The sequence below is a fragment of the Balaenoptera musculus genome, chromosome 6 (assembly GCF_009873245.2).
Source record: "Balaenoptera musculus isolate JJ_BM4_2016_0621 chromosome 6, mBalMus1.pri.v3, whole genome shotgun sequence".
NCBI lineage: Eukaryota > Metazoa > Chordata > Mammalia > Artiodactyla > Balaenopteridae > Balaenoptera > Balaenoptera musculus.
Genome location: NC_045790.1, coordinates 85768110 through 85794742, shown reverse-complemented (window position 1 = coordinate 85794742; position 26633 = coordinate 85768110). Strand labels below are relative to the sequence as shown.

The following is a 26633-nucleotide window of genomic DNA, read 5'->3' as shown; positions in this document are numbered from 1 at the left end:
GGGACCCGGGTTTGATCCCTAGTCAGGGAACTAGATCCCACATGCATGCCGCAACCAAGAACCCTCATGCCACAACTAAGACCCGACACAGCTAAATAAATAAAATAAAATTAAATAAATAAATAATTTTTAAAAAAACCAACACAAAAAACCAAGAAATCCCAGTGTAAATTCATATGAGAATGCAGTCGCTAGCAGAAACAGCCAAAGACCTTTGAAAAAGATCCCTAGAGTAGGTAAGAAGGTAAGAGCCAAGCCATGCAGTTAAGATATATGCCTTAGAGCACATCAACCTTGATTTTGGTCCAAATTGCCAAGATAATTTCCAAGGTAACAACTAAAGAAAAAAGAATAATAGACCATCTCTACAAGACCTGAAATGTTTAAAAAAAAGTGAGAAAGAGAGACTCTAGTACTTCTACAATAATCTTTGAAACTGGCATTTATAGGCATTACTTTAAAGAAATCCTCAAAAAAATCTCTTATGCATCTAGGGAAGTGATTCTTAGCTTTTTTGGTATTGGTAAGTTTCAAAATTCCTTTAAGAAATTTTGATTCTTTAAGGATCTGAAAAAAGCTATGACTAATGTACACACACACAAACAAAATTTCGTATACCATTTGTGGGTATTCCTGAAGCCCATTCATTGACCTCTTCTCTAATGAGAAGCCGAGTGCACCAAGTCACCATCGCTTTTGGTCGTTACCTAAAAATGACTTTAAGAGCTCCTCCTGTATTGCCTGGACCTGAAGCTAGTTGGGACCAGGGGCTCCCTGCTCTCTCCACCTAGAGGAACTTCCCCTAAATCCAGCTCCCCATGGGACTCCTGGTTTCTTCCACAACATTCCACAGGCTCCAGGGTCCCCTGATGTTGGGCAGCTGCCTTTCCTAGCCAAGTGTCATAAACAATTAATATCCAAACCCAAACCACTAGCTGCCCAAATAGTCTGTTTGCCCTCACAACAAACTTATGCTCATGCTTGCCTTATAAGAAGAGAACAGTAAGGGGAAAGTGCCCTATTAATGAATGCAAAGGCACCGTGTATCCTGAAGCAGGGCCAGACCCCCTTATGGCTCTGTGTGTGTGTTGGGTAGGGGAGTGGGGGGATCGAGAGGCTCGTGACCTCTTTGATGACACTGTAAGGGTTTCTCAGTTAGACTCATTTATTAACCCGTTCCACATGACTCTGTAGAACCCATCGCAAGTCCTTCTAATTACAGGTAGTGACCACAGAAGGACATGCAATTTGTCCTTACCCATCTTCTAGGACAGGCAGTGATCAAGAAGGGATCCATTTTACACAACCCCGTACCAGAGATATAGAAAACCTCTGGTTTTCTGGTTACTATAAATCTTATACTTCAAGAACTCTCAAACTAAAGTGCCAGGCAGTCTGATACCCTCTGGAAAACAAATCACAATCTCTTACCCCCATAGCGAACTAAATAGTCAAATAAGCCATCATATTTTAGGCATAATCTCTCCCCAGAGCAGATTCAATAAAAAAACTGGGAGAAAAGTGCTTCAATTAATCAGAGAAATAAATACTTTAAACAGAGCTAGCCCCTTAATCTAAGTTGATTATTTCTGTTCAAAAGAATTCAATGCTAAAACAGCAGGTATAAAATCAACTAATACTGACAAATAGAAAAATTTCAAAGGAAAACATGAAAACAAAAGCAAACTGAATCCTGCTTTAATTGAAGCTTGTGGAGTATAAAGTCCTACAGAAACATTACAGAGAATCTTTTGGAAAACAGGAGTCACGACAACCCCTGTGGAGAGGCAGATTAGAGTAATTCATAGCTCACCAAGGCCTCCCTGTATCGGTCGCAGAGTACCCAGAAGATCTCTTCACCATCTCAGTTCTGTGCTCCATCCTCTCCAATCTTGATTTCATTATAAGATAAAAGGGGCTATAGTATTTGAAATTATTCTAGCCTCGAGAAATGTAAAGGTATCAATGAGTAGAACATTCAAAATTTACATAACTGTAACAAGGAGGCCAGCTGACCTTAACAAATTACTTAGCCAGTGAATAGGAAATGGATTGAATCATCCTGGACATAAATTTCATTAAGGCTTCAAACCATCCAGGAATAAGTAGCATGATGATACCATTTTATAATCCAAGTTTACAAAAAGTTTACTGCCCAAATCAAGTACTGTTTATGCCTGCAAACAGCTTATTTCTAAAAGACCACTGCCCACTGCAAGTAGCCATGTGTCTCTACTCTTCTTTGTTTCTTTCTCTGTGTCAAAAATACCAATTTGACTTCTTCAGGAGGAATGGACAATCCAAGATTATACAGTAAGCCTGAAGATGTTGAAAAGTCTAAAAGCAGGAAATACACAAAGCTGGTAGGGAAGACAAATAAAAGTTGTTTCTAATCCATTCTAAAACCCAAGACTTGCATTACCAGTCCTTTCCTCCAGAAGTCACCTAGGTATTAGAGAGGAGAACCTGAACGTAAAGTCTGTGAAGGAAAGGGAGCTGACGGACAAACTGCCCTGTGGGTGACAGTCAAGGAGAGAAGAGGTGGAGGTTTGGTGGTTAATGACTAAGTGCCTGTCCAGCCTGCCCCTCTTCTTCCCTTGGCTTGGATCAACCAATGTAGATGCGATGGAAATCATTGGCACCAAAAGCAGCATTACACTTGGGACATTTGCGCTGGCGGGTGTCATAGCGGGTCTTCACACACTCAAAGCAGAAAACGTGAAAACACTTGGTAAGTACAGCATCCTTTTTACGCATGTTGCAACACGGACAGGTCAGGCGTGCCTAGAAAAAAAAGAAATCAGAGTCAGAGCAACCATAAAGGTTTATGACCCAAAGGGCTCTTATATATAAGCAAAAAATCCACTAAGCATTAAGACAGTAATAGCACCACATGCCCACCCATTCACATATAATAAACCATTCTCTGTTACCTTCAAGTAAAGAGGTTCAGTATTTATTATCCCAATCTGTTAGTAGGCCATTGTAGGCCAAAACAAAAAAACACACACAAATCACTGAGGCAGTTTTTCTAACCTTGTAATCCTTAATCTCCTCCATCAGAATCTCATCACATTTGGGTACATTGTCTGGTTTCTTTGTGGTCTCCAGCTTCCTTCGAAGTCTAGAGATGTCCTCCTGTGGTGGGATAGCATACCCATTACACACTCCCCCAGATCTGTCATTTTTGAGAAAAATTAATTGCTCCAACATGAACTTTCTTTTGCAGAAAGAAAGGACTTTCTGTCCTTTCATGCCTAACTATATTTTAGGAATGTAGAGAATTGCAAATGACCAGCTATTTTCTTTTGTTTCGGAACAGGCAACCATAATCATATCACCAAACTTCAGTTGCATCTAACTACTGTCAGTTCAGTTCTGCAAAACTCCAGTCTAAGTTTAGAGTGATTAAATTTAAAAAAAAGAAAAAAGATGAAAACTTGATAGGCCATCTTATTTTAAGGCAATTAGTTTTTAAGCTGAAGATAGACTGGATCAAAATTTACAGATTTATAGATAAGTATAGAAAGGCATCAGGAGAAACAGTTGGCATGCAAAAAATAGAAAAATTGTAGAAGAATTTAAAGGAGAACTTTAAAATTCTCTAGTGTTTTTTTTGCTGCTATTTCTTTACAATTTCACTAACTCATTCATTTAAATAAATAAGTATTTATTTCATGCCCATTAGGTGGCAGCCACCATGACAGGCTTTGGGGATAGTTTTCAATGAAGAAAACAGACTCTATCTCTTCACTCAAGGAACTTACAGTTAAATAGGAAATGACATATTGATACGATAGACCAATGACTCTTTTATAACATAGGTCATTTTAGAGCTCAGAAAATACCTAAAAGGCAAAAAGTGAAGAAAAAACAACTGACCTGGGCCCGTTTGAAATTGAACATATCTTTTTCTTTGGTGACACTGTTCTCCACAATCTCATCCTGAAAATCATGTAGCTTCTTCTGAGCCAACTCCAACTGTGCTTTGAGGTCATCTGCAAGCTGGGCTGCCTCCATTGCCTATGAGGGATGTATGAACAACATTATCTTATCACCACTTATTTCCAGTGAGACAAAATGTTACCAAGCCCAAGGAATAAAGTGAACCTGTAATTTCATCAGTGTTAAACTTATCTGTTCCTCTGAAGACTAACTGTCACTTTAGACCACAGAGTAATCGATCATACCTTGCGTTTATTCATCTCTAAGGCTTGGGTCCTAAGACCCAGCTCCTTCTCCCCTGTGCCAATGTTGCTTTGTAACAGATGCTCCTTCTCTTCCAGTTTCCTCACTACCTGTAACTGGGCATCAACCTTAGAAAAAGAAAATCACATTTTAACACAAACAGGAAGGAAAAAAACAAAAAACTGACTGGGCTCTGTTAATCCACAGGCCCACAAAAGAGAATCTGTTAGAAAACTCGAACTATTACTGATTTTATCCATGAACCCTTCAAATTACATGCAAGACTATGGTAATTCTCTCATCCCAACGTTCAGACGTAATCAGGTAACCACTCTTACAGCTTCTCATGCAGCCTTCCAGAAATTTTTAAGATACACAGCACGTGCACAAAAGACATACACATTTTTAACACAAAAGGGATAAATAGATGAATCCCTTAATGATATATTTAAACATTTTTCCTTATTAGCAGATACACTTTTGTTTTAACAGCTGCCCTGTACTCCTCTGTAGGGATGTATAATTTATTTACCAGTATCCTAATCATGTACATTAGTTTTGGGGAGTTTTTCCTATTACAAAAAATGCCACAATAATCATTGTTTTACTTGTATCTTCGTGTAGAAAGCATCCTACTTCAACAGGATTCTGGAAAGCTTTTTTCATTCTAGTTACCTGAGTCTTCAGAGTCAAAACCTGGTCTGCCAGCTCCTCCTTCTCTTCTTTCAGCAGCTTATGGATCTGATTGGACTTGATACGTTCTGACATGAGCTTGAAATTTGCATCATCCTTCTCCCTCAACTGCTGCATCAAACGGATATTTTGCTCCTGCATGTCTTCAAAGGCCTGGCCTGTGACGTCCATCTCAGAGAGGAGAGCTTCTTCCTCCTAAAATAAGAAAGAAGAACCTTCATTTTAATAGAATCTTCTAACTCCAAAGAAGTGCACACAGGAAACTAAACTTTCCTACTGTTGTTATGGAAATAACCTAGTGACAGAGAAGACAGTTTTAAGAAGCTTAGTTTTGTCACTAGGTTAGCCCTAGGAATCTGAAGCCATTGGCATTGATTGTTGGTCTGATGCTAATTAATTGATCCATATTTGAGGTCAGCTGAAGCAGACTAAAATTATACACATCATAATCTAGCAAACTGATCAAGTAGGAGTTGGTTAAGAAAATTTCTGTCATAAAACCTCACATTTTCTCATACTTTTCCACAATTATAATACTGACTTGAATCTACAGACTTTTCGACTCTGAAAACATCTGTTTCATAACAACCTGATAGGTGAAAAACTGAATGTAAAAATAGTTTTAATTTACATTTGTCTTATTATAAATTACACTGAGCATCTTTTCATACGTTTAAGAGCCATTTGTTTTTCTATGAATTATTCATATCTTTTGTCTATTCTTCTATTGGGCTTTTGAGTTTTCTTCCCTATCATTTTTTGGGCATTTTTAAATATGCATTAGAAAGATAAGCCCTTTCATGGTAAGAGTTAGAAATATTTTTTCCAGGTTTCTCATTTACCCTTTGGCTTTGCTGTCATGTAGAAGTTTTGTGTGGTTTTTTTCACAAGTCAAAATTATCAATCTTATCTTTCATATTTTTTAGACTTTTATTAATAGTTAGAAAGATCTTCTCCACTTCAAATTTAAAAAGAAATTTATCTGTTTTCTTCTGGTTCTTTTATGGATTTCTTTAACATTATATATATGTTCCATTTGGAAATTATCTTAGTGTAGAGTGTTCAAATATATCTTCAACTTTTTTCCAAAATTATTTTGTTTTTGCCCACCACATTTAATCGTCTTCCTTTTTCTTGCTGATTTAAAACTATATCTTTTGCACATATTAAATACCCATGTGTACTTTGGTCTATTTATGTACCTATATGGTTTTTCCAAGCATTTTTGGTATCTTTATTATCGAATGTTAATAAAATTCATTGGGACTTAAAAATAAAGAAATATATGTTCCTTATGAGAAGGGGACAAGTCTCTATAGTTCTATGATCCAGAAACCACTACAGTTAACATATTGGTTATTTATTTGTAAACTACTTGGGGAATGTGTTTTTCTTGGTTTCATGTATTTATAATCATAATGTGTATAAAATTTTATATCTTTTTATAAAATTTTATATTCATTACATCCCGATTGCAGATCAGCAGAGAAACGATACATCCCTCAAGAAACAGTTTTTGAATAACTGGCTATCCATCTGAAAATAGAAGTAAATTTCCTTCCTCACAAATACACAAAACAAAGTAACTGAAGGATGAGAGACTTCAATGTAAAAACAAACATATAGGAGAAAAAAATATTAACCAAAAAAAAAAAAAAAAAAAGACTGGAATGACAGGGCAAATTTCACTGTCAATAACTTACTTATCAAGTAAAATTTACTTAAAAAGCTCATCAAATAAAGAAAGTATGCCCACCTGCTTGGCCATGGCCAGCTTCTTCTGCAGGTATTCTATCTGCTCCTCTACTGCCCGGATCTTCCTCAGGGCATCTTCATCAGCCATTTTCTTGTTCTCTTTTTTCTCCTTATCCTCCAGATCTTTGAGTCTTTGCCTTAAATCTTCCAACTATAGGAGGAAAGAAATCACACAAAAAGAAAAACAAAAAAGCTATAATACAATTTCAAAAATCAATTAATATTGTGCACAGATGGAGGGCCCATAACAACAAAAGAACCTTTATAGGATTATGGAAGGAGACAAATGATACACTAGTGCCACATCACAACCCTGCTTTAACATCACTCCATTCCAACATCACACGCTTCTGCAAGCAGCATTTTTGAGGAGTGCAAATGTACTTTTCTTTAGAATAGTTCTCACCCTTTTTTTTCCTAGCCTCCCAATTTTAAAAGAATAAGGCATTCTTCCCAAAAGTAACCAGAAAAAAAAAATCAGTATGACAATGATTTATATGGCACAAAGGGGAACAAAAAGTTTGAAAAGGTTACTCCTATTCCCCGTAATTCTGATATACCTTACCACCTAGTGGAAAATCTGGAAGTCTCTATATTAGATGGTCTTTGAAAGGCAAGAAAATGTTGCTAAGTCTTAAATGCCAACTTTAAAGAAACTACAGCCTTCAGAAGTGTGAAGGAAAATCCCACAAATGGAAGATTTTGACCAGAATGACAGGTAATGGCAGATTAGATTACCTCTCCCTTAGACTTCTTCTCAGCTGCCATTAGCTGAACCTTGTCTCTCTGTTCCTTTGGGGCAGAGCGGTACATATCTAGCAATAGTTTCATCTCCTTTTGGCTCTCCTGTGCCTTCCTATGATGAGGATGGTAGAGGGGAATGGTGTAATGAGAAAACAAAGGGCATCAGAGCAAGGGAATTTTGAATTATGCAAAATATTTTACAACAGTTCTATTTTACACTTTATATACCACATCTAAAAGACAAAACTTTTGCACAGACTATCAAGAGATTTCTGGATACACTCAGAAAGTATAGAAAAGTAAGTTGTATAAAAAGACTCATTTCTCCCGTCAGACCAAGTTCTCCAACATAGTTATAAAATAAACACTTATGGCACTTGTTAAATAGGCAAAGTTCTGGGGCGCCACTCTTAGAAACTGAGACTCTGTAGGTCTGGGATGGAGTCCAGGAATGTATTTTAAGTAAGTCACCCAAATGATTCTGATACCACACTTGGAGGAGAAAAAAACTGCCTTAAAGAGAGCAAGAGGAAGAGAGAAAAAAAAGGGAGAAAATTCAAAGTTTAAAATATACTGCTAATCCTAGATTTGACAATTGAGTGATTAACCATGAGCTAAAGGCTAAAACTTTATCTTACTAAATTTTCGAACCTCTTAACTCTCCTTTTATATACCAAAGAAGTTCAAATGTTTTGGGCACAGTAGTCCCTTAAATCCAAACATCAATAAAGGCTCAACCATGACCAATGGGGAGCAAGAAGGAACCAGTTCTATCAGAAAAGGTACGGCTGAGCAGGATGAGAAGCGGCGATATGTGAGATTATGGCAGTGTTTCTCGACTTAAAGGTCTGTCCTACCGTTTCAATGCCTGTAGGAGTAAACCTCCTAGAAATCTCTTAAAATGATCTGATATATACACAGACTACTTAACTGTCAGGCAAAGAGATCAATATTGTTCAAGTTATAGCGATACATATTCTACCTACTATAATTTAAATTATAATTAATGCCAACAATTTGCCCAAATCTAGTAAACAGCAGTATTTATTTCCAATAATTCTCATGAGTGTTACCTCAATCATGACATCCTTTTCCTTAATTTGGATTCATGAAGAATAAGGCTACAACAATGGGGTTTACTGAGACCTGATCACTGAACCAGACTATACAATAGCCACACAGGCCACTGAAGTTGTACACTTGATCAAGAATTGAGACCACATTAATTGTACATTTAGTTACACCTGATACATTACAATTATTGAATAAGCCATGCCATCATTCAAACATTTCATGCACAATGTCCTAACCTTAGCTTTTGAGTCAGAAACAGTTACTCTAAACATTGCTCTTACTTGAGTTCAATCTTCAGTTGTTTGATAATTTCTGCTTCCTTTTTCCTTCCATCATCATGTTTCCCTTTCTCTTTATCCTTAGCAGAATCTCTCTCTTTTTCTGACTCTTTTAGTTTCTGTTTCTCTCGTTCTCTCTCCTTTTCCTTCTCCCGCTCTCTTTCTCGCTCCCTCTCTTTCTCCCTCCTTTCTCGTTCTCGCTCTTCCTCATCGCGTTTGGACTTAATTTCGTTGACTTCCTCCTGAGATGCCTTCGATGCGGTGGACTGGGCAGACAAGTCCTCAGGATCTTGTTTTAGCTCTGCAGGCTCGTCCTTAGGGTCCTCGGTACTGGACTGAGACTGCAGGAGGGCACTCCCACTCCGCAGCCGTGTCTGGGAGGGCAGAGAAAGGAAAGCAGCACCCACACTTATGGTGACCACACCACTCTCCTCACCCCAAGACAGCTTTGCAAACTTAACAGAAAATAATACTTATTCTCCTCCTCCTGGTTTACCTTGTTCAGGTCAGACTGGGCTTCTCTCAGTTTCCGCTTATACCTTAGGACCTCTCCTTTCAGCTGGTGATTGTGATTCTGGAGGCTACTGATGAGGTGGCGCATCTCCCGGTTTATGGGGCCTTAAATACAGCAATAGCAATGTCAGGAGGAACTGTGACGAGGGCAAAGGCACAAGGAAAGAAAGTGTAGAACACGTGAGGGACCTCTGAGAAACAGGGAGAACTGACAAAAGGAAGATTCCTTCTCAAAAGATGAAAACAAAACTGGCCAATCTGAGTTAAAAAACAAGCACCCAGGGCTTCCCTCGTGGCGCAGTGGTTAAGAATCCGCCTCACAATGCGGGGGACACGGGTTTGAGCCCTGGTCCGGGAAGATCCCACATGCCGCGGAGCAACTAAGCCCGTGCGCCACAACTACTGAGCCTGCGCTCTAGAGCCCATGAGCCACAACTACTGAGCCCGCGAGCCACAACTACTGAAGCCCGCGCGCCTAGAGCCCATGCTCCGCAACAAGAGAAGCCACCGCAATGAGAAGCCCATGCACCACAACAAAGAGTAGCCCCTGCTCAACGCAACTAGGGAAAGCCCGTGTGCAGCAACGAAGGCCCAACGCAGCCAAAAATAAATAAATAAATAAATTTAAACAAACAAACAAACAAACAAAAAAAACAAGCACCCAGGCTGTAAACCAAAATGAATGACAGGATCTGAATTAAGGTTCTTTAGGACTTCTGAGCTCCATAACAAACCCTGGTGACCACGCTGTGTCTTTCAAGGAAGGCATGTGCAGCAGACGAACCAGAGGGTGGAGCCAGAGTAACTGTACCTGCTTGTTCATTGGCAGCAAGGGTCTGCTCAAATTCTATCCTCAGCATTTCATACTCCTTGCGGACCTGGGCCAGTGTATCTTCTAGCTGGATCACTTCGGTCCTCAGCTTCTTATGAAGACTAACCTCATCTCGCTACACACAGAAAAAGGAATCAATCAAAAATTCTTATCAAAATGTGGACATGTCATCATATTCTATTACTGTTTCCTAAATTTGATCTATAAGGATCAAGATCCTTATCTATGTATATAGATCCTTGATCTATAAGGATCTAAGAAGAAAAAGAGAAAATATCAAGAGAAGAGGGATTACTCTGAAAAGTTCCAATTCAATCAATACTTAACGAGCACCAGACAGCTACAAAACACTGATCTGAGAACTAGCAGGAGACTCAGGAAATATAGGAAATGGTTCCTAACTCTGAGAATATTACAATTTGGTTGGAGAACTAAAGAATAAAACAGTATATAAACAGCAAAGTAAGATATACTCAACTCTTTGGCAGACATACAGTAAAAGACCAACTACTATAAACATAACCTTAAAGGCAATGGAAAATACAGAAGTGAACACATGAATGAAAGTTTCTGCCTTAAAAACATTATTTACATATGCCATTATACGATATAATGGCTCGTAAGCAGTGATACAGCTTCTATACACTATTCTCCCCAATGCACATAAGACTCCAGCCATACTAAACTATTTTTTTTACATCTGCTGTTCTCACTGCTGGGAATGCCCTTCTCCTATTTTTATCTACCAGTAAACTTGTATTTATCCTTAAGAGTCATACTGCACTTTGGTAAGTGGAATCAGGACGGCTCCACAGTCAAATCAGATGTTCTGTCTCCTTTATCACTGCACCTTTTGGATATGCTCTATTGCAACACACTGCATTCTACTGGATACTGTTCTCCCCACTAGACTGTAAGATCTCTGATGGCAGGATGCCCACCATCTAGCAGAGTAAAGACCTACAGCCACTCTATAAATGTTTGCTGAATGAATAAAAGATTGAGCATAAGAGAGTAAAATTATAAAATTTATGAGGGAGAAAGCTTATATACAGAAGACAAAGCTAGGCTGTTACCTCAATGAGCTCAACTTGGCGTTGGTGGGTCCCCCTGGTGCCATGAAGCAGGGTCCGAGCCTCATCCAAGTGGGCTTTCAATTGCAGGCTCTCGTTGTACAGGACAGAGAACTGTGACTGCATGCAGCGATATTCTGGAGTCTCCTTGACCACTTCCTCCACAGCACTCCGCAATTCCACCTTAGGAGGGCCCAAAGCAAAGGAAAGTCAGAGGCAGAATCTAGGATGCTACTAGCCTGGAAATAAAATCTTAAACTCTCTGACGTCTTGTGCAACTGAGACAAACTTTAATGAAATCTATCTACCTATTCCTCTAGTTACATAAAATCTATCCTAACTTAAATTAGACCCTCCAAGAGGTGGTATCTGGTACCTGTATTCTTCCACCCAAGGACTGTTTTAATTGATACATGTTTTACATTATGTGTCAACCGAGATCCAAGGACACTAGAAGAGCCCTATGAAATCTGTCAGATCTAGGGACAGAGAAGAGCACTATGAAATTTGTCAGGATACTTATTTTAAGAACATAGTTGAGGACCCTAGCCACTAACTTGTTCTCTTTATTGACAGTCACGGAGAAAAATATTTTTGTTATTGTATCAAAAATACTTATGCTTCTCCTAAGTAACTGTTTACTTTAATTACCCAAACACTTCAACTGATTCAACTCAGGTTGTTTTTGTTCTTTTTTTTTTTGTCTTTTCAGTTCAAACATCTTTATTCATATATTTACCTAGAAACAAATCAAATTATAAAAGATGGGTGGTTGTGACTGAAAGAGGGGTGGGAAGACTTTCGGAATCTACTTTCTTCCCCCCAAGAACCAGGGAGAGAAAATTCTAATGGGCAGGTTTGAAAACCAACAGGATCACTGACCATGTTTCTTTCTCTGTTTTGGCAGTTAGAAACTGCAGAGGCAAATTCTGTGGCCCACATTTGGCAATTACTGACCTGGGAGTGGCCTACGCACGGTCGCTACATGCTTCTTGCGTATATCTTGTATACAAGCCCCATTTTGAAAACCCACTTTGGATCCTCACCCTAGTTCACCCTACTCCTCATTTTTTCTCAACAATTCTTAAGTTAGTGCACTTTGATTCAGCCAATGCATTTTTGTAGGTTGCTTTAAATCCTTCTCAGAAAAGGCAGGGTACCAATATTAAGTATATATATATAACTAAATAAATGGATATAGCAACAAAACTTACATTTTTCTTTTCCGTAATAAATTATGACGGTTCACAACACATATGTGAGTTGATCAGCAAAAAGTTTCATTTTACTGCCCCTCAGAGCTGTGTCTCCTACCTTCAGCTTTTCATTTTGTGTAGTGACCTCCTCAAAGTCTTGCCGAAGTTTCTCCAGCTCACAGTGACGGTTCTGAGCCAACTCTTTGTTCTCCTCGAGCTCCGCGTTCATTTCCTCAAACTGGAGAAAAGGAGGAAATAGCAAAGTGAGAATAGAGAAAAGGAATTTCTAAATCATTCCCATTCCTAAGCTTCCAGCTCCAATGATCCACTCTTCTAGCAAAACCCCACGCTGTCACTTGTGAACTTGTGAACACAATCCTAAGCACCGAACACAATACCTGACACCAGGTCAAAAAAACACACCCTCAGGGAGTCGCGATTTTACCTTCCGGGCATTGATAGTGATTGTGCCACCATAGAGACTGCTCCCTGCACCGTATACTTTATAACCTTTTGAATTCACCTATGGAGAAGACAAAGATCCTTTAGTGAGAGACCCTAAAATTTTAGTCTGATAACCAAAGTACTTTCAAAGAAGTCCATTTTTTCTCCAAGTACTACTACCCAAGTCCATCCTTTCTGAGTAGACTCCTTAAAATGATTCTAGACTTCAAACTATGCATAAAACAGCACTTGCCCGTTCTAGGACTTCTACCAAGTGTCGATTGAGTCGCTGTTCCCTCTTTCGAATTTTGTCAATATCCCACTGCAGGTCATCAATCATGGACTCCAGGACAGATACTCGTGACTCAGCTGTCTCCACTTTACTCTGCAACTTGGCGAACTACATCCCAAACACAGGTGTTCAGAAAAATACAGCAAAAAAAGACCAAGTTAGAAAAGGAATGCCTTAGATCCCAAATCCCACAAAATTAACCCTTGCTTATGTGTCATTAAAGAAAAGATTTAAGTAAAAGCTACTTCACCCTCTTCCCAACACATGAGTATAAAACTGAAATCACAGGTTTAACAGTTCTGGGTAAGTCACAATCATGAAAACTGTACAAGTCTACAAGAACTCTCACAAAGAAAAGACTACTTAAGATTCAATAATTTTTCTACCTCTGAGAAGCACCATTTCCCTATATAGACCACAAACCCATCAGAAAATATGTTTTTTAAGAGACAAAAGATAACATCCTTGATTTTACCAGACAAATATTTTAGGAGATAAAAATTCAAATATTTATTTAGAAAAGACAGCTATCTTTACTCTCTACTTTCCCTTCCCATATTTCAACAAATGATAATCCAAAGAGAATGGAAGGAAAACTTCCATTCTCTTTTTCAAGCTGAGCCCAGGGCAATCTAGAATCAGATGCTATAAAGATACAAAAATCTATGTTGTTCTCTGCTTATTTGGGAGATATACACAGCTAATGCTATTTAATACTTTAATTATAAAACCGTTACATGTTCACATTAATCTCCACGTATCTTTTGTGTTTGTTTTAAAATATGGCCCCAAAATTCTTTGACAGTCCTCCCAACAAAAGGCGAGGTCATTGTCCCCTCCTCTTAAGTCTGGGTCAACTTTGGTGACCCAGTGGAAATGATGCTACATAACTTCAAGGCTATGTCTGAAAGGCCATGCAGGTTCTGCCTGATATTCTTGAAACACTCATTCTCTGGAAGAAGTCAGCTGCCATGTAAGAAGTCCAACTTCCCTGAAACTTCCGTGCTGGAGAGGAGACACTCCAGTGGACAACTAAGATGAGCTCTCAGCTGACAGGCAGCATCAACAGCCACCCATGAGTTGGGAGTTCCCTAGTGGCCCAGTGGTTAGGATTCAGTGCTTTCACTGCCGTGGCCCAGGTTCAATCCCTGGTCAAGGAACTGAGATCCCACAAGCCACGTGGCATGGCCAAAAAAACCCAAAAAACAAGAGAAAACAAAACAAAAAAACAACCAGCCATGAGAGCCATCTTGGATATCAGCTCAGCTGAGCAGAGCAATATGTCTCTCCAGCTTAGTAATGCTAAATGAGATTTGGGAAAGGGCTGGTAAAGGAAGACCTTTTCATCTTGGCAGCACCTAGCTTATGCCTTAAAACATGACAGAAAGTTATACTGATTTTTTTTACTACACTCCTATTTCTTTATAAGCACGACTATACTCTAAGCCCTTTGAAGGTTGATGAGAAGTATTAATAAACTTCCCAAATGATTCCTATGCAACCAGCCCAGCATGCACCTTGGCACTGCAGTTTAGGAAAGAGGGCATAATGAAGAACATAGGCTTTGAAGTTAAACAGACCTACATTCAAATCACAGTTCAATCACTTTCTGGCTGCGTGCCCTCAGACCAGTCACCAATTTCTTTGAATTTGTTTCCTTAGCAGTAAGATGAGAGTTATCTGACCATGAGAGATAATATTCGTAAAGTACTTAAGTGCTAGGCACTAAGTAAACGGTTAACTATTAACTTACCAATATGCATAAGAGTTATCACCACTTTGTCTCAATCATTTTATACAATAAACAAATACCCAAATCTTGACATAGTTTGGTCATGGCACTATTTGTGTCTAAGTTTGGATTGAAAACCCACATTCCTCAAGTTCGTAGGTCATCATAAATGCAGTATTTCCTACTGCTCCATTCTCAGATAAATTTCTACCAACCTATTCCTCAGTAACATCGTACATGGTCTTTTATATTTGGAGTAATTTAATATTTGGGGGTTTGGTGTGTTGTTTTGCAAACCTCCATGATGGTAATTCTTCCTAAAAACTAAGATTCTAAAATGTCCACTTAAACAGAGGCAGAGTCAAGGAGAAACATTCAATTATTTCCTTCCGTTAACCTTTCCTCGGATTTTGATTTCTCAGAGCTGGTTGCTTTAACCTGCCCTGCGTGCTCTTCAGTATAAAAACAGGCTTTCTAGAGTAAGATGATGTTTGAAGCACTTAGTATTCTGAGTCAATGTCTGCCACAGGCCACTGGAAACTGCCATCTCCTTTCTGGTCAAGTACCTCCTGAGACATGGTGCAATGCTTCTCCTGAAGGAGGTCTGTCAATTCTTGTAGCCTCATGTCCTCTTGTGCAAGGAAGGAATTCAGCTCCTGCACTGCTTCCTCCACTATCAGATTATCTGAGGGAGAAGAACTGTACTTTAGTTTAGCATCTATAGTGTCAGATTTTACAACTGTGTATCCCACCAAAGCATTAACGTGCTATCTCACTTTATTTTCCTGAAAACTTCAAGAAGTAGGCTGGTTTTTATTATCTTCACATGACAGATTAAGAACCCAGGCTTGCTTAGAGGACTTAGTCCTTAGTTAAAGCACTTGCTTAAGGAAATAAGTCAACCTTGTGCTTCTGTAGAGGTAGACACAGAGGCAAGGTCACCTAAAGCCCATCCCTTTCTATAAAATTAAAATGCCTTGAGAAAAGAAAAGGAGAGGTCCTATAACTTTATTCAGATAAGGCACAATCACCCCAAAAAATTGCATTTTAGCATTGTAGACAAGACAGAAGTATCTCTAATCAATGTCAGACTTAATAGCAATAAAATTCTATTTTCTAAGGCTGTCACAAATTCCTATTATTCACTAACACCAACATGAAGCATCTCTCTGTTGGGAGAGAAGGGAAGGGCAGGGCAGGGAGCAGTAATTTCCTTGTTCAAATGAGCACCTATAAAATCATGAAGAATAAAGACACGAGCATAGAATTACTTATCATATTCTGATATACTATGCCAGAGGCACTCCTGAGGCTCAAAAACCAAAGTGTGAAAAAAAAAAAAATGGTCATGAAGAACCTAGGGGCAAGATGGGAATAAAGACACAGACCTACTAGAGAATGGACTTGAGGACACGGGGAGGGGGAAGGGTAAGCTGGGATGAAGTGAGAGAGTGGCATGGACATATATACACTACCAAATGTAAAATAGATAGCTAGTGGGAAGCAGCTGCATAGTACAGGGAGATCAGCTCGGTGCTTTGTGACCACCTAGAGGGGTGGGACAGGGAGGGTGGGAGGGAGGGAGATGCAAAAGGGAGGAGATATGGGGACATATGTATATGTATAACTGATTCACTTTGTTATAAAGCAGAAACTAACACACCATTGTAAAGCAGTTATACTCCAATAAAGATGTTAAAAAAAACAACAACAAAAACAAACAAAAAAACCCAAAGTGTGCAGTATTATTTACAAAGAAGGTAGTAAATCTACAGAACTTACCATACCAAATTAGTATGTTTAAAATCGGAGTCACAAATACTATAGCTGAAATCCAAATGTTAGTAAATGAAACCACATACTCTCGGGTTATGTACTGCCCCTAGAGACAGTTATCAGGAAGTAAAATTGACACCACTCTTAGAAACATAATACAGGTTGGTCATGCGGTGGCTTTCATGGTTTTCAACCAAGATTACCCATCAGAATCACTTGTGGAACCTCTAAAATTAGATACTTACCTAGGACCCATCCTATACCTACTAAATAAGAATAAACATGGGCAGGGCCAAGAAAGAGTATGCTCCGAAAACTCTCAAAGTGATTCTGATTCATAACCCAAGCTAAGAACTAGGGGCTGAATTTTAGTCCTCTTAATATCTTAAAATATTGAGAATAAGGCCCAGAATACAATAAGAGCTCAATAAATATTTAGTGAATTAATAAACAAGCTGATAAATATAATTCTTTTGAATCAAGGACCAAATAAATATGAGGAAAAAAATGAACCGCCAAAAGTTACAGTTGATGCTACAATTCATACTTTATACGCCTTTATCTCTTAGAACATTCAGCTTATCAATGGCAATTGCCTTTTATGTTATAAATAATAGCTTAGCAGTTTGTAACTTGTAATGAATGTTTTTATTTTTTAACTTAAGTCCTACCTTAAAATGCATGCCATCAAAAAGAACAATTTTAAAGTACTGTTTAATGCGCTACTCATTTTAGTTCCTTTTTAAATACAGCAATTCCTTTACTTGATATTCATTTATAAAATCAAGTTTAATAACGACATAGCCTCTGCATATAGCATATTATCTGGTATACCATGCATATTGTATAAACCATAATGCATATGGTATAAACCATAATGCATATGGTATATCCGTGTGGCATATTACTAATGTTTAATAATACCTTCTAACTATTCAAGTGGAGCCAAGGGAGAAAGAAGTAACATACAGCTCGGTTTACATTAGGTGACGGGGAAGATTTATAGCCATTCATTCACCATTATGTAAGCACCCACTAGACACCAGAAACAGTGCTAGAAAATGGAGAAACAAAGAAGAGTGAGGCAAGGCACTGCACCAAGAGACATAGCTTAGCTGGGAACACAAAAGTAGATGTAATATATGAACACAAAAGTCTGGGAGGACACGAATAATATTGTTTACAATGGCTGTCTTTGGAAAGTAAGATGGAAGGACTTTTGTAGTGTACTTCATGTGATTTCTGATTTGTATATCTTAAAACAAGTATCTGTTATCCAAATAATAAAATACAGAAATACACAAACACCTTATTGGAAAAGCAAAGGAAACCTTTGCCCACAAAATATTCACAAGTCCTTAATATGCCTCTTCTTTTAATTCTATTGATAATTTAGCCCAAGTATCTTAAAAAACAAAATTACAGAGTAAGAAAATTCTTATTTTCCCAGCCAATGGTTCAACCTCCATTGCATTCGACATATTTCTTTCAGAAATGAACAGTTAAACATCTTAATGACAATCAGAGAAATTAAGATATTACAACTAGACCAGGATTATTATTTAAAGCATGAAATCAGGACACTTAAGAAGATGCAACCTGGACTTCCCTGGTGGCGCAGTGGTTAAGAATCTGCCTGCCAATGCAGGGGACGCGGGTTCGAGCCCTGGTCCGGGAAGATCTCACATGCCGTGGAGCAGCTAAGCCCGCGCACCACAACAACTGAGCCTGCGCTCTAGAGCCCACACGTCACAACTACTGAGCCCGCGTGCCAAAACTACTGAAGCCCGTGCATCCAGAGCCCGTGCTCCGCAACAAGAGAAGCCACTGCAATGAGAAGTCCGCGTACTGCAATGAAGAGTAGCCCCGGCTCGCCGCAACTAGAGAAAGCCCACGCGCAGCAATGAAGACCCAACACAGCCAAAAATAAATAAATTCAAAAAAAAGAAGATGCAACCTAACTACACAAATACTTAACTACACTGAACAAATATAAGTTTTTGCATTAAATCTAATCAGTAACATAAATTAATACTTTTATTTCAAATAGACACTTTTCCATCCCTATAATATTTTGTTGTTTTATCTTTTTAAACACTGAAATCTAACAATTCTAAAGCCTGAGTCAACTCTTTTTGAAAATATTAGAGATAACAGAAACACAAAAATCAAGGACATATTAAAACTGACTCCAAGAAATTTAATTAAAAATAAATATGTGAGTCTGAAAACTACAAACTAGCATACAAAGGTGAGTTCCTATTTCTCCCCCTCTGCTTCCAGTCTCCTGGTTTTTGCCTCACCTCCACTGTTCAGCTTCCGTGATAAGAGCTCCACTTTTTCTTGCAGTTTATCATAGACGGTCACAATCTGGGACACAGCTCGGCGGGAGGACTCCACACGCTCCTGCAGCTGAGATTCCATCTCTTCACTGGAACTGCTGGCCAAAGTAGCAAGGAAAGAGAAAGCTGGCTCTTGCCCTTCCCCTGAGGACACAGGGGGAAAAAAGAAGCCCCTAAAATTATAAAACTGGAAATATCAAAATCTATTTTTTCTCCTCAAATGGAGAGCCTCAAAGCGAAGCTCTACTTCAAACACCCATAAAGCCTGAAGTGGCAAATCCGCCACCAACACTCACCTCTCTCTCGGTCATCTTTCCGTTCCTGATTGCTATCAGAGTCTGGTTCCGGCTCAGGCACAACAAGGGCTTTTCTTTCTGTGAGTAGGTCTCCCAAACCCTGCTCCAGATCATAACGTTTAAGGATGATACGGATGTTTTCATCAAACTGGAGGAGGGAAGGTACAGTTATGAAAATACAAAAGGAAACAACTTTGGAAATAAAGAGACTGCTAAGGAGAACTACAATGCTCAGATAAAAACCTGAGTACATTAACAAGCTAGCTACCTGACTCCAGTACCGGTTGACGATCAATAGTGAGGCATCATCGGTGGCCTGTCTTCGTTCCAGTTTTTCGATGTGCTCACGGAGTTCATCTTCAATGGCTTGCCGTTGATCCAGCATTTCTGCCAGTTTGCGATTTTTGGCTTGCAGTGTTCGAATGTCTAACTCCTCCTGCCCCAGGAAACCAGTCTTATTAGTCTCCATAAAGAAATTAGACAAATCAGTGGTTAAACTCAACAGGGGTTAAAATGTGCATTACTTAGTTCCTATGAATAAAGCTATTTATTAAAAAAATCTTACAGCAAATAATGAGATAAGAAGTAGGAGCAGAAGAAATACATAAAGGTAAAGGTCTGTAATGATGGGAGGAAAGAATGACACACACAAATACACTAGAACCTTGACTTCACCCAGCTCACTGTTCTAGTCACGTGGACATCCACAAAATACTGCTACTGTGAGGCTCCACCACCCAGCTAGACCATCCTCTACCCCAATCAATCAGCTATCTCCTAACCACTGCCCGTCATTTATTCAAGACTTTGACAACCAGGTCCTTCTGTATCCCAGTCCCCGTCAACACATCTGGTGACTTCACTATACATGTGGACATGTACATGTGTGGACAAACCATCAAATCCTCTAGCATCTACACTGTCAGCATTTTGAATCCCTTAACTCCAATGATCACTTCCTTCACTGTGCTTCAGCCAGACATTTCAAAAGCCACATCCTAGACTTCTGTCATTATCTAGAACTGTGTCACATCTGAAATCTTAAATTCCGACTTTCCATTCTCTGAATAAAACCATCTTTCCAGATAGCTCATGCTCTTATCTCAATATACCAGTCTTCATCTGGATCTCCAAAATCTTGAATTTTCTCCTTTCTCCTCTGTCTCCACTATCTTCCATACCTTGACTATACCCTATAATACATTCCTTCAAACTCCTGCCTATCAGGCTCCTCAAGTTCTCTGCCTTTAATCTTTTTATTTTACCTCTGCGAACAAACCCCAATCTGAATTAATCCACGTATTAGACTATTCCATTCCTATACCCAGTATGCTGAGACTTCTAGATAAGGTCATTAAACCAGGGAGACTGGTGCCTTTATAAAATGAATTCTAACCTGAGCAGATCTTATCATTTGTCCGGAAATGTTTCTTTCTGGATCAAGTGATCTAGCTCCTATTCTACACTGAGGCAACGTCAAACTACCAAACCCTGTCTCCTCTCACATCACACTAAGCAGGTGACTTGGCCTCCGTTTTAAAGAGAAAACAGAAACCATCAGATGGAAAGTTCTTCAATTTCCCATCTCCTAAACCCATCCACACAACTTACCAACTTATGCCCATATTCTTAAAACCTCAACCTGTGCTGAGGACCCCTTCTCTTCTGTTTCTGCCAAAACGTCACTCCATCAGTAATTGTGTACCCCTCTCAGTATCTTTAACCTCTCTCTAAGAAAAGCTGGTGGGGGGATGGGGGTGGGGGGGGAGGGAGGGAGAACCTCAGACAAAGAAACAGCATGTCGAAAGGATTACATTTTTACTTTACTTAGAAATTAATGAATATTTTAAAGTAAGAACCATTTATTAGAGCACCAATTTCTTGTTTCACTTTTACTTTCTCTCTTCCATTTGGTTAAACAGTCTTGATACGCCAAAACAGTCAACAGCTTCCCAACTGTACCAGTTTATGAATACTATTAATAAACTATATCTTTAACCTCTTTTCTGAGCATCACCTCCCCCTTCTTTGCTCCACCTGAAACCTGGATAAGAACACTGTTTCCCTGCAGGCTTCCCCAGTGATGGCTGTTTCTCTCCCACATGCTTTGAAGCCCTGTGCCTGGAGGCAGGTGGGTGTCCTCCTTGTTCTCCACTGCCACTAAGCCATTATCCACTTTGCTCCCTAAAACCTCCTAGCTTTGCAGCTCATGCCATTGGTCTGGACCACCTGCCACCCTGCCTTGCTGCACTCACCTATAAATGCCCAGGTCACTTCCCCACATTTCCTGAAGATTTAGTACCTGGCTTGTCATCACTCTCTCCAATACGACTCATGTTGTACTTCTTACTGATTTCAATTCCCATATAGATGATCGTTCCTGTATCTCAGATCCTGTATCCTGACCTCCTCTCCTCCAATGATCTTGTCCTTTACCTCCCTCAGTCACCAAACTCCCAGTTATTCCTATTCTTGGTCTTAGCTGTACCTGGATGTTCTCTATAAGCTCAATTTCAAACATCCCATTCTCCACAATTACCACCTGTTTTTCCAGCTCACTCTCTCTAGTTTATCAACTCTAACAATTCTTCAACTCCTCCAGGATCTATTATACAATCCACTGGTCCTATACCTTCGTCTTGTACCTATGTCTTTCACTCCTCTCACTTCCTACTTCCTTATCAAACTTAAATTCCATGACCAGTCACACTGCTTTATAACCTTCTCCTCCCTTGCTCCATATTTGCCTGCTAAAAACCCCAATCCTGGTAACATCCGACTCTTCACCTACATCCATGAAGCTAAATGTGACTAGAAAAAATAAAGCACCATGCTGACTGGCCTCACTTTAAACTCATGCTCACAGACTCAGGTAGGTCCTCAGTGCTGCCCAGCAGCCCTACTCCTTCTCTCGAGTCCATTCTCTCTTCAAGATGACTACTTCCTACCTTCTCCTGTCTCTTCGCACCTCCAAAACTTCCTCCCCCATCCTCACTCTCAGATGAGTCTTGCTTCTGATTTCACTGAAAAAAAAACAGAAGCAATCAGAAGAGCATGTCCACATCCATCTCCCACAACCCTCACTACTGCCCTGCTTACATCTGAACCCACATCCCTTGCCTTCCTTCTTGTCGATAAACCATCCCTCTCCTAGTCAAGGTCCATTCTCCCACTTGTGCATCATATTACATTCTCTCTTCTATTCAAGGACATCACACCAGTAACTGTCTTCTTTTTCTGCTACATCATGAACTTTATCCTCTCTAGCAAATCATTTCATCAATAAATAAAAATGAGGCTTCCCTGGTGGCGCAGTGGTTGAGAAGCTGCCTGCCAATGCAGGGGACACAGGTTCGAGCCCTGGTCTGGGAAGATCCCACATGCCGCGGAGCAACTGGGCCCGTGAGCCACAGCTACTGAGCATGCGCGTCTGGAGCCTGTGCTCCGCAACAAGAGAGGCCGCGATAGTGAGAGGCCCGCGCACCGCGATGAAGAGGGGCCCCCGCTTGCCGCAACTAGAGAAAGCCTTCGCACAGAAACAAAGACCCAACACAGTCAAAAAAATAAATAAATTAATTAATTAATTAAAGTAAATAAATAAATAAAAATGCTGTAATATCTCCTACTTTAAAAAACAAATTAAGAAAACCTTCCCTCAACCCCACATTTCCCTCTGGCTAAGGCCCCATTTTCTTTGTTCTACTTTACATCAATACTCCTCCAAAGCAACATCTCTGCCCTCTTTTCCCTAATTCCCCTCCTCTCATATTCTCTTAAGTTCACTGCAGTCAGGCTGCCATTGTCACCACTCCACCAACACAGTTCTTGTCAAGTCTCCAGTGAAATTTCTATGGCTAAATCTAAAGTCTCAGTCCTCCCCTTGCTCAACCCAACAGGAGCACCTGATCAACTCCTTCTTGAAACACTTTCTTCTTTTGACTTCTGGGACCCCACTCTCTCTTATTCTCCTCCTACTTCAATGGCTCCTCTTCAATTAGTCTCTTCTCATCTCCTTGACGTGAAGGGTTGCAGTGCTCCAGGGCCCTGTCCTCAGACTTCTTTATCTATGCTCATTCCTTATGGGAGAGCCTATAGTCTCATGGATTTAAATACCAGTTAAAAAATAATGATTATCAAATGTACAGCTTTAGCCCAGATCTCTCCACAGATGGCAGATCACCTCATCCAACTACCTATCCACTCACAGGTCTAATAAATACCTCAAACTTATATGTCCAGTATCAAACTCATGATTCATCCCCCACAGCTCCCAGAAATCTGCTCCTCTCACACCCCTCCCTAGCTCAGTTAGTGAAAACTCCATACTTCCAAAATCCTGGGGTCATCGTGCCTCCTTCCTCTCACAGACTTCACCCAATCCACGAGCAAATCTTGTCGACACCACCTCCACAGTGGCCCAAGCCACCGTGATCCCTCAAGATTACGGCAACAGCCTCCTACATGTAGCAGACACTTTTGCGTCCCATGCGTCCCATCTGTCAGCCTTCCAGACTCCAGCACACCTCCGGTGGACAGCTCCAGTCACCCTACCAGTGTCCCACTTCAAGCATACCTTGCAGTCTCAAAGTTTTTTGCTCCACAATCTCAGTTTGTTTACTACAGCAACCTCAAAGTGCAAAGGAGGAGTTACTGCCTTCAAGGGCAACCTTCAACCAACTGGGGCAGGAATCAGTGGATACATGCCCCAGCTCCCCACCCTTAGAGAGGGAGAGTGGGAGGGAGGAGAGGGAGAAGGAATGAGGGAACAATTTTGCTAACTTAACTCCTGCTTACAACCCTTGCTCCCCTACAGTCTATTCTCCAAACCTAAGTCAGAGCATGTTATTCCCCTGCTTAAAACCTTCCAGTAGCTTCTCACTGCCTTCTAGATAAAGTCCAAAATGGGACGTGTGTTCGGTGCTTCCCTTAGCACATGTGGTTATCCCTGTGAAGAGCACATTTCCCACTCTATTATGACAGTCTGTTCCCTTCTCAGTGCCAACCTACAAACTGAAGTCCAGGGGCTGTCCTTAGGGTAAAGCACAGTGTCTGGCAAATAACAGATTCTCAACAAATGTTTATTATTGAATGAATAAATGTCCTTGGGATGCATGACGTGAGACAGTGCCAAGACAAAAATCACCTCCTGGCAACAGGAGGCTGATGAACCCCAGACAACTTCAGAAATGATACTTAACAACAATTTACTCTGAATGTTCCTATTATTCTCTCTGATCCTCAATTTCAAAGAGTAGATGTGGTTTTGTAGGCTATACAAATGTGAAGCATTTTTACACCATATCACCATGGCTGAGTTCCAAAATACAGACTCCTGACCTATTATAGTGAGCTTCTGATGTCTAATGGACATATAACATTACTATAAGCTGTTGGTGTATAACAGTCTAATACAACTGTCAACTCCATAACAGCAAGGACAATATCTATTTTATTCACCATTATAGCCACAATATCTAGCCCAATAAAAACTATTAATAGTACATTACCATGTTAAAGGTAATATTCCTTAACAGGAACTCTTTCATTTCATCCTCTCAAAAACCCAGTGAGTTAGGCACTATAATTACATTTTACAGACAAGGAAATAAGAAGACACTCTCTCAGTGATTTTGCTACATTGCCTCTTAGTACCTGGCACCTACGTTTTCAGTGAATGAAAAATCAGTGTATAGCTCCCTCACTGCTAAATGCCTATAATGCTAAATACCTCAGTGCTGTATCAGGGACCAGACTCTTCAGAGAATATAAACATACCTTTAAAAATAAAGATCAAATGTCAATATATTTCTTCTTCAGAAATGAGCAATGCATCATTTCATCTACTTCTGGCTGTTTTATTTCCCTCTTCTTTTCAAATCAATTTCCCTTACTCCAGAAGGCTTCCATAAATTATTACTTTCAGATTGCCACTGACAGAAGAAAAACACACTCTCACAGCATTGTTTCCACATACCGTTGAAGAGACACTCCCGAGCTTAATTGTTTCCACCGTGGTCCCTGAATCTTCAACAGCTGTCTTCTTCTCCGGAGGCACAGATGTGCCAGGCTCTCCGGCTGCTCTTTTATTTCCAATTCCTGACATCTTGGCACAAGATGATAGCTCTTTTCCTGGAGAGAAAAAAAAGACAGAAACTTAGTTAAGTTTTGCAAAGAGAACTAAAGAGGGTCCACCTATGATGTAAAAACTAGCAGTTTTTCTGGCCAATCCTTTAACCTGGATCCATTAATTCCACACTCAGCAACATGATCCTTAAGTTCCTCTTGGAAAGAGAAAAATTGTGGAGTAAGAGTCACAGCTGAATTTACGGAACTACAAATTTCTAAATAGGATGCTGCTAAGAAATAAGACAATGGGCAAAGGGTGAAGAGACCAAGAAAAATTTCAGGAATCTCATTTCCTGAAATGTCAACATCTGAAAAGTTCAGTTTGATTAGAAAAGAAGTTAATTCTATAGTGTTGGGAGAATCAGAGAGCTGAAAGAGACCTGGGAGATGTCCACTAAATTACTAATACTGGACAAGTCATTTATCATCTCTGAGCCTCAAGTTCCTAAACCAGAAATAACAACAATATAAGCTTCCTATGCTCCTTATAAGGAAGAAATAAGTACAGAAAGAACTCAGCATCATGCCTAGCATGAAGTATGCACTCAGAAATGCTAGCTCTCCTTTTTATATTTGCAGTTTCTTCTCTATTTCCAAACGCTCTCCCCACGAATTTGTGCAACCCGGTGGAAGCTAGACCTGGGTGTGAATCCCAGTTCTAACTTTTAGGGAGCCATGCTGCCTTGGAAGAGTGAGTTCTCCATATGCATAATGCAAGCGAACGGATATTGTCTGCCCTACTTGCCTCCCAAGGTTTCGGAGCTCAAAGGAGGCGGAATAGATGCTAAAGCACTTTGCTACTTTAGGAAATAGCCCTGCCATCAACGAGACTGCACACTACTCTGCTTCCAATTCAAGCTCCAGGAGAAGGGTATCGGTGGCAGCAACCTGAGTGGGATCTCGCCTGGAGAGAGAGGAGCAGGACAAGGACCTCAATCCAACTCGAGAGGGGCCAAGGACCCCACCCTCCGGATGAGCCAAATGCAGGCCCCGGAGAGGGAGGCCTGGGAGCTGGAGAGGGTGGAGATCCCGTTGCCTGCAGAGTCCCGTCCCATCCTTGTCAGAGATCTAACCTGAGTTCTTCCAACTTGCGCCGCCCGAGAGCGGAACTCTGGGCAGTTATTCACCAAGGTCCGTGCAACCCACCCACCTCTCACCCCTTACCCGCAAGTGAAGACCAAGCGAGGCTTCCGGGAGGCGGGGCCAGGGAGAGGAAGAAGGGAAAGAAAAGAGGAAGTCGCTTCAACCTAGAGCAGTGGACCACAAGACCCAACCGGGC

General features: G+C 40.2%; 1 protein-coding gene across 5 annotated transcripts; it reads right to left on the bottom strand.

The window, feature by feature from the left end:
- Window positions 1–123: 123 nt before the first annotated feature.
- On the bottom strand, window positions 124–26564 carry RNF20 (ring finger protein 20). 5 transcript variants are annotated; one of them, XM_036856393.1, is made up of 20 exons: window positions 25203–25337; window positions 22177–22251; window positions 19497–19664; window positions 19229–19376; window positions 18894–19076; window positions 15381–15499; window positions 13044–13190; window positions 12792–12869; window positions 12465–12584; window positions 11154–11333; window positions 10057–10192; window positions 9229–9350; window positions 8736–9106; window positions 7375–7492; window positions 6638–6787; window positions 4864–5076; window positions 4191–4316; window positions 3883–4023; window positions 3037–3138; window positions 125–2784 (listed from the first exon to the last, which is right to left on the bottom strand). In XM_036856393.1, the coding sequence occupies exons 3-20, from the start codon at window positions 19611–19613 to the stop codon at window positions 2608–2610; spliced, it is 2748 nt and encodes a 915-aa protein (XP_036712288.1). In that variant the 5' UTR covers window positions 19614–19664; window positions 22177–22251; window positions 25203–25337; the 3' UTR covers window positions 125–2607. The 5 variants fall into 5 exon arrangements, with proteins under 5 accessions (XP_036712289.1, XP_036712288.1, XP_036712286.1 ...); XM_036856391.1 differs by lacking the exon at window positions 22177–22251 and adding an exon at window positions 26519–26564 and having other exon boundaries at window positions 1682–2784; window positions 25203–25357; XM_036856392.1 differs by lacking the exon at window positions 22177–22251 and adding an exon at window positions 26505–26555 and having other exon boundaries at window positions 1682–2784; window positions 25203–25357.
- Between the last annotated feature and the right edge of the window lie 69 nt (window positions 26565–26633).

Excerpts from the sequence above, each read along its gene's own strand:
- RNF20 (XM_036856391.1), bottom strand. The coding sequence starts at position 25,331 with ATGTCAGGAATTGGAAATAAAAGAGCAGCCGGAGAGCCTGGCACATCT. Across the intron at positions 19,077-19,228 it reads GAAAGATGACCGAGAGAGAG|GGGAAGGGCAAGAGCCAGCT; the intron begins GTGAGTGTTGGT and ends CTGTGTCCTCAG. Across the intron at positions 2,785-3,036 it reads AGGAGATTAAGGATTACAAG|GCACGCCTGACCTGTCCGTG; the intron begins GTTAGAAAAACT and ends TTTTTTTTCTAG.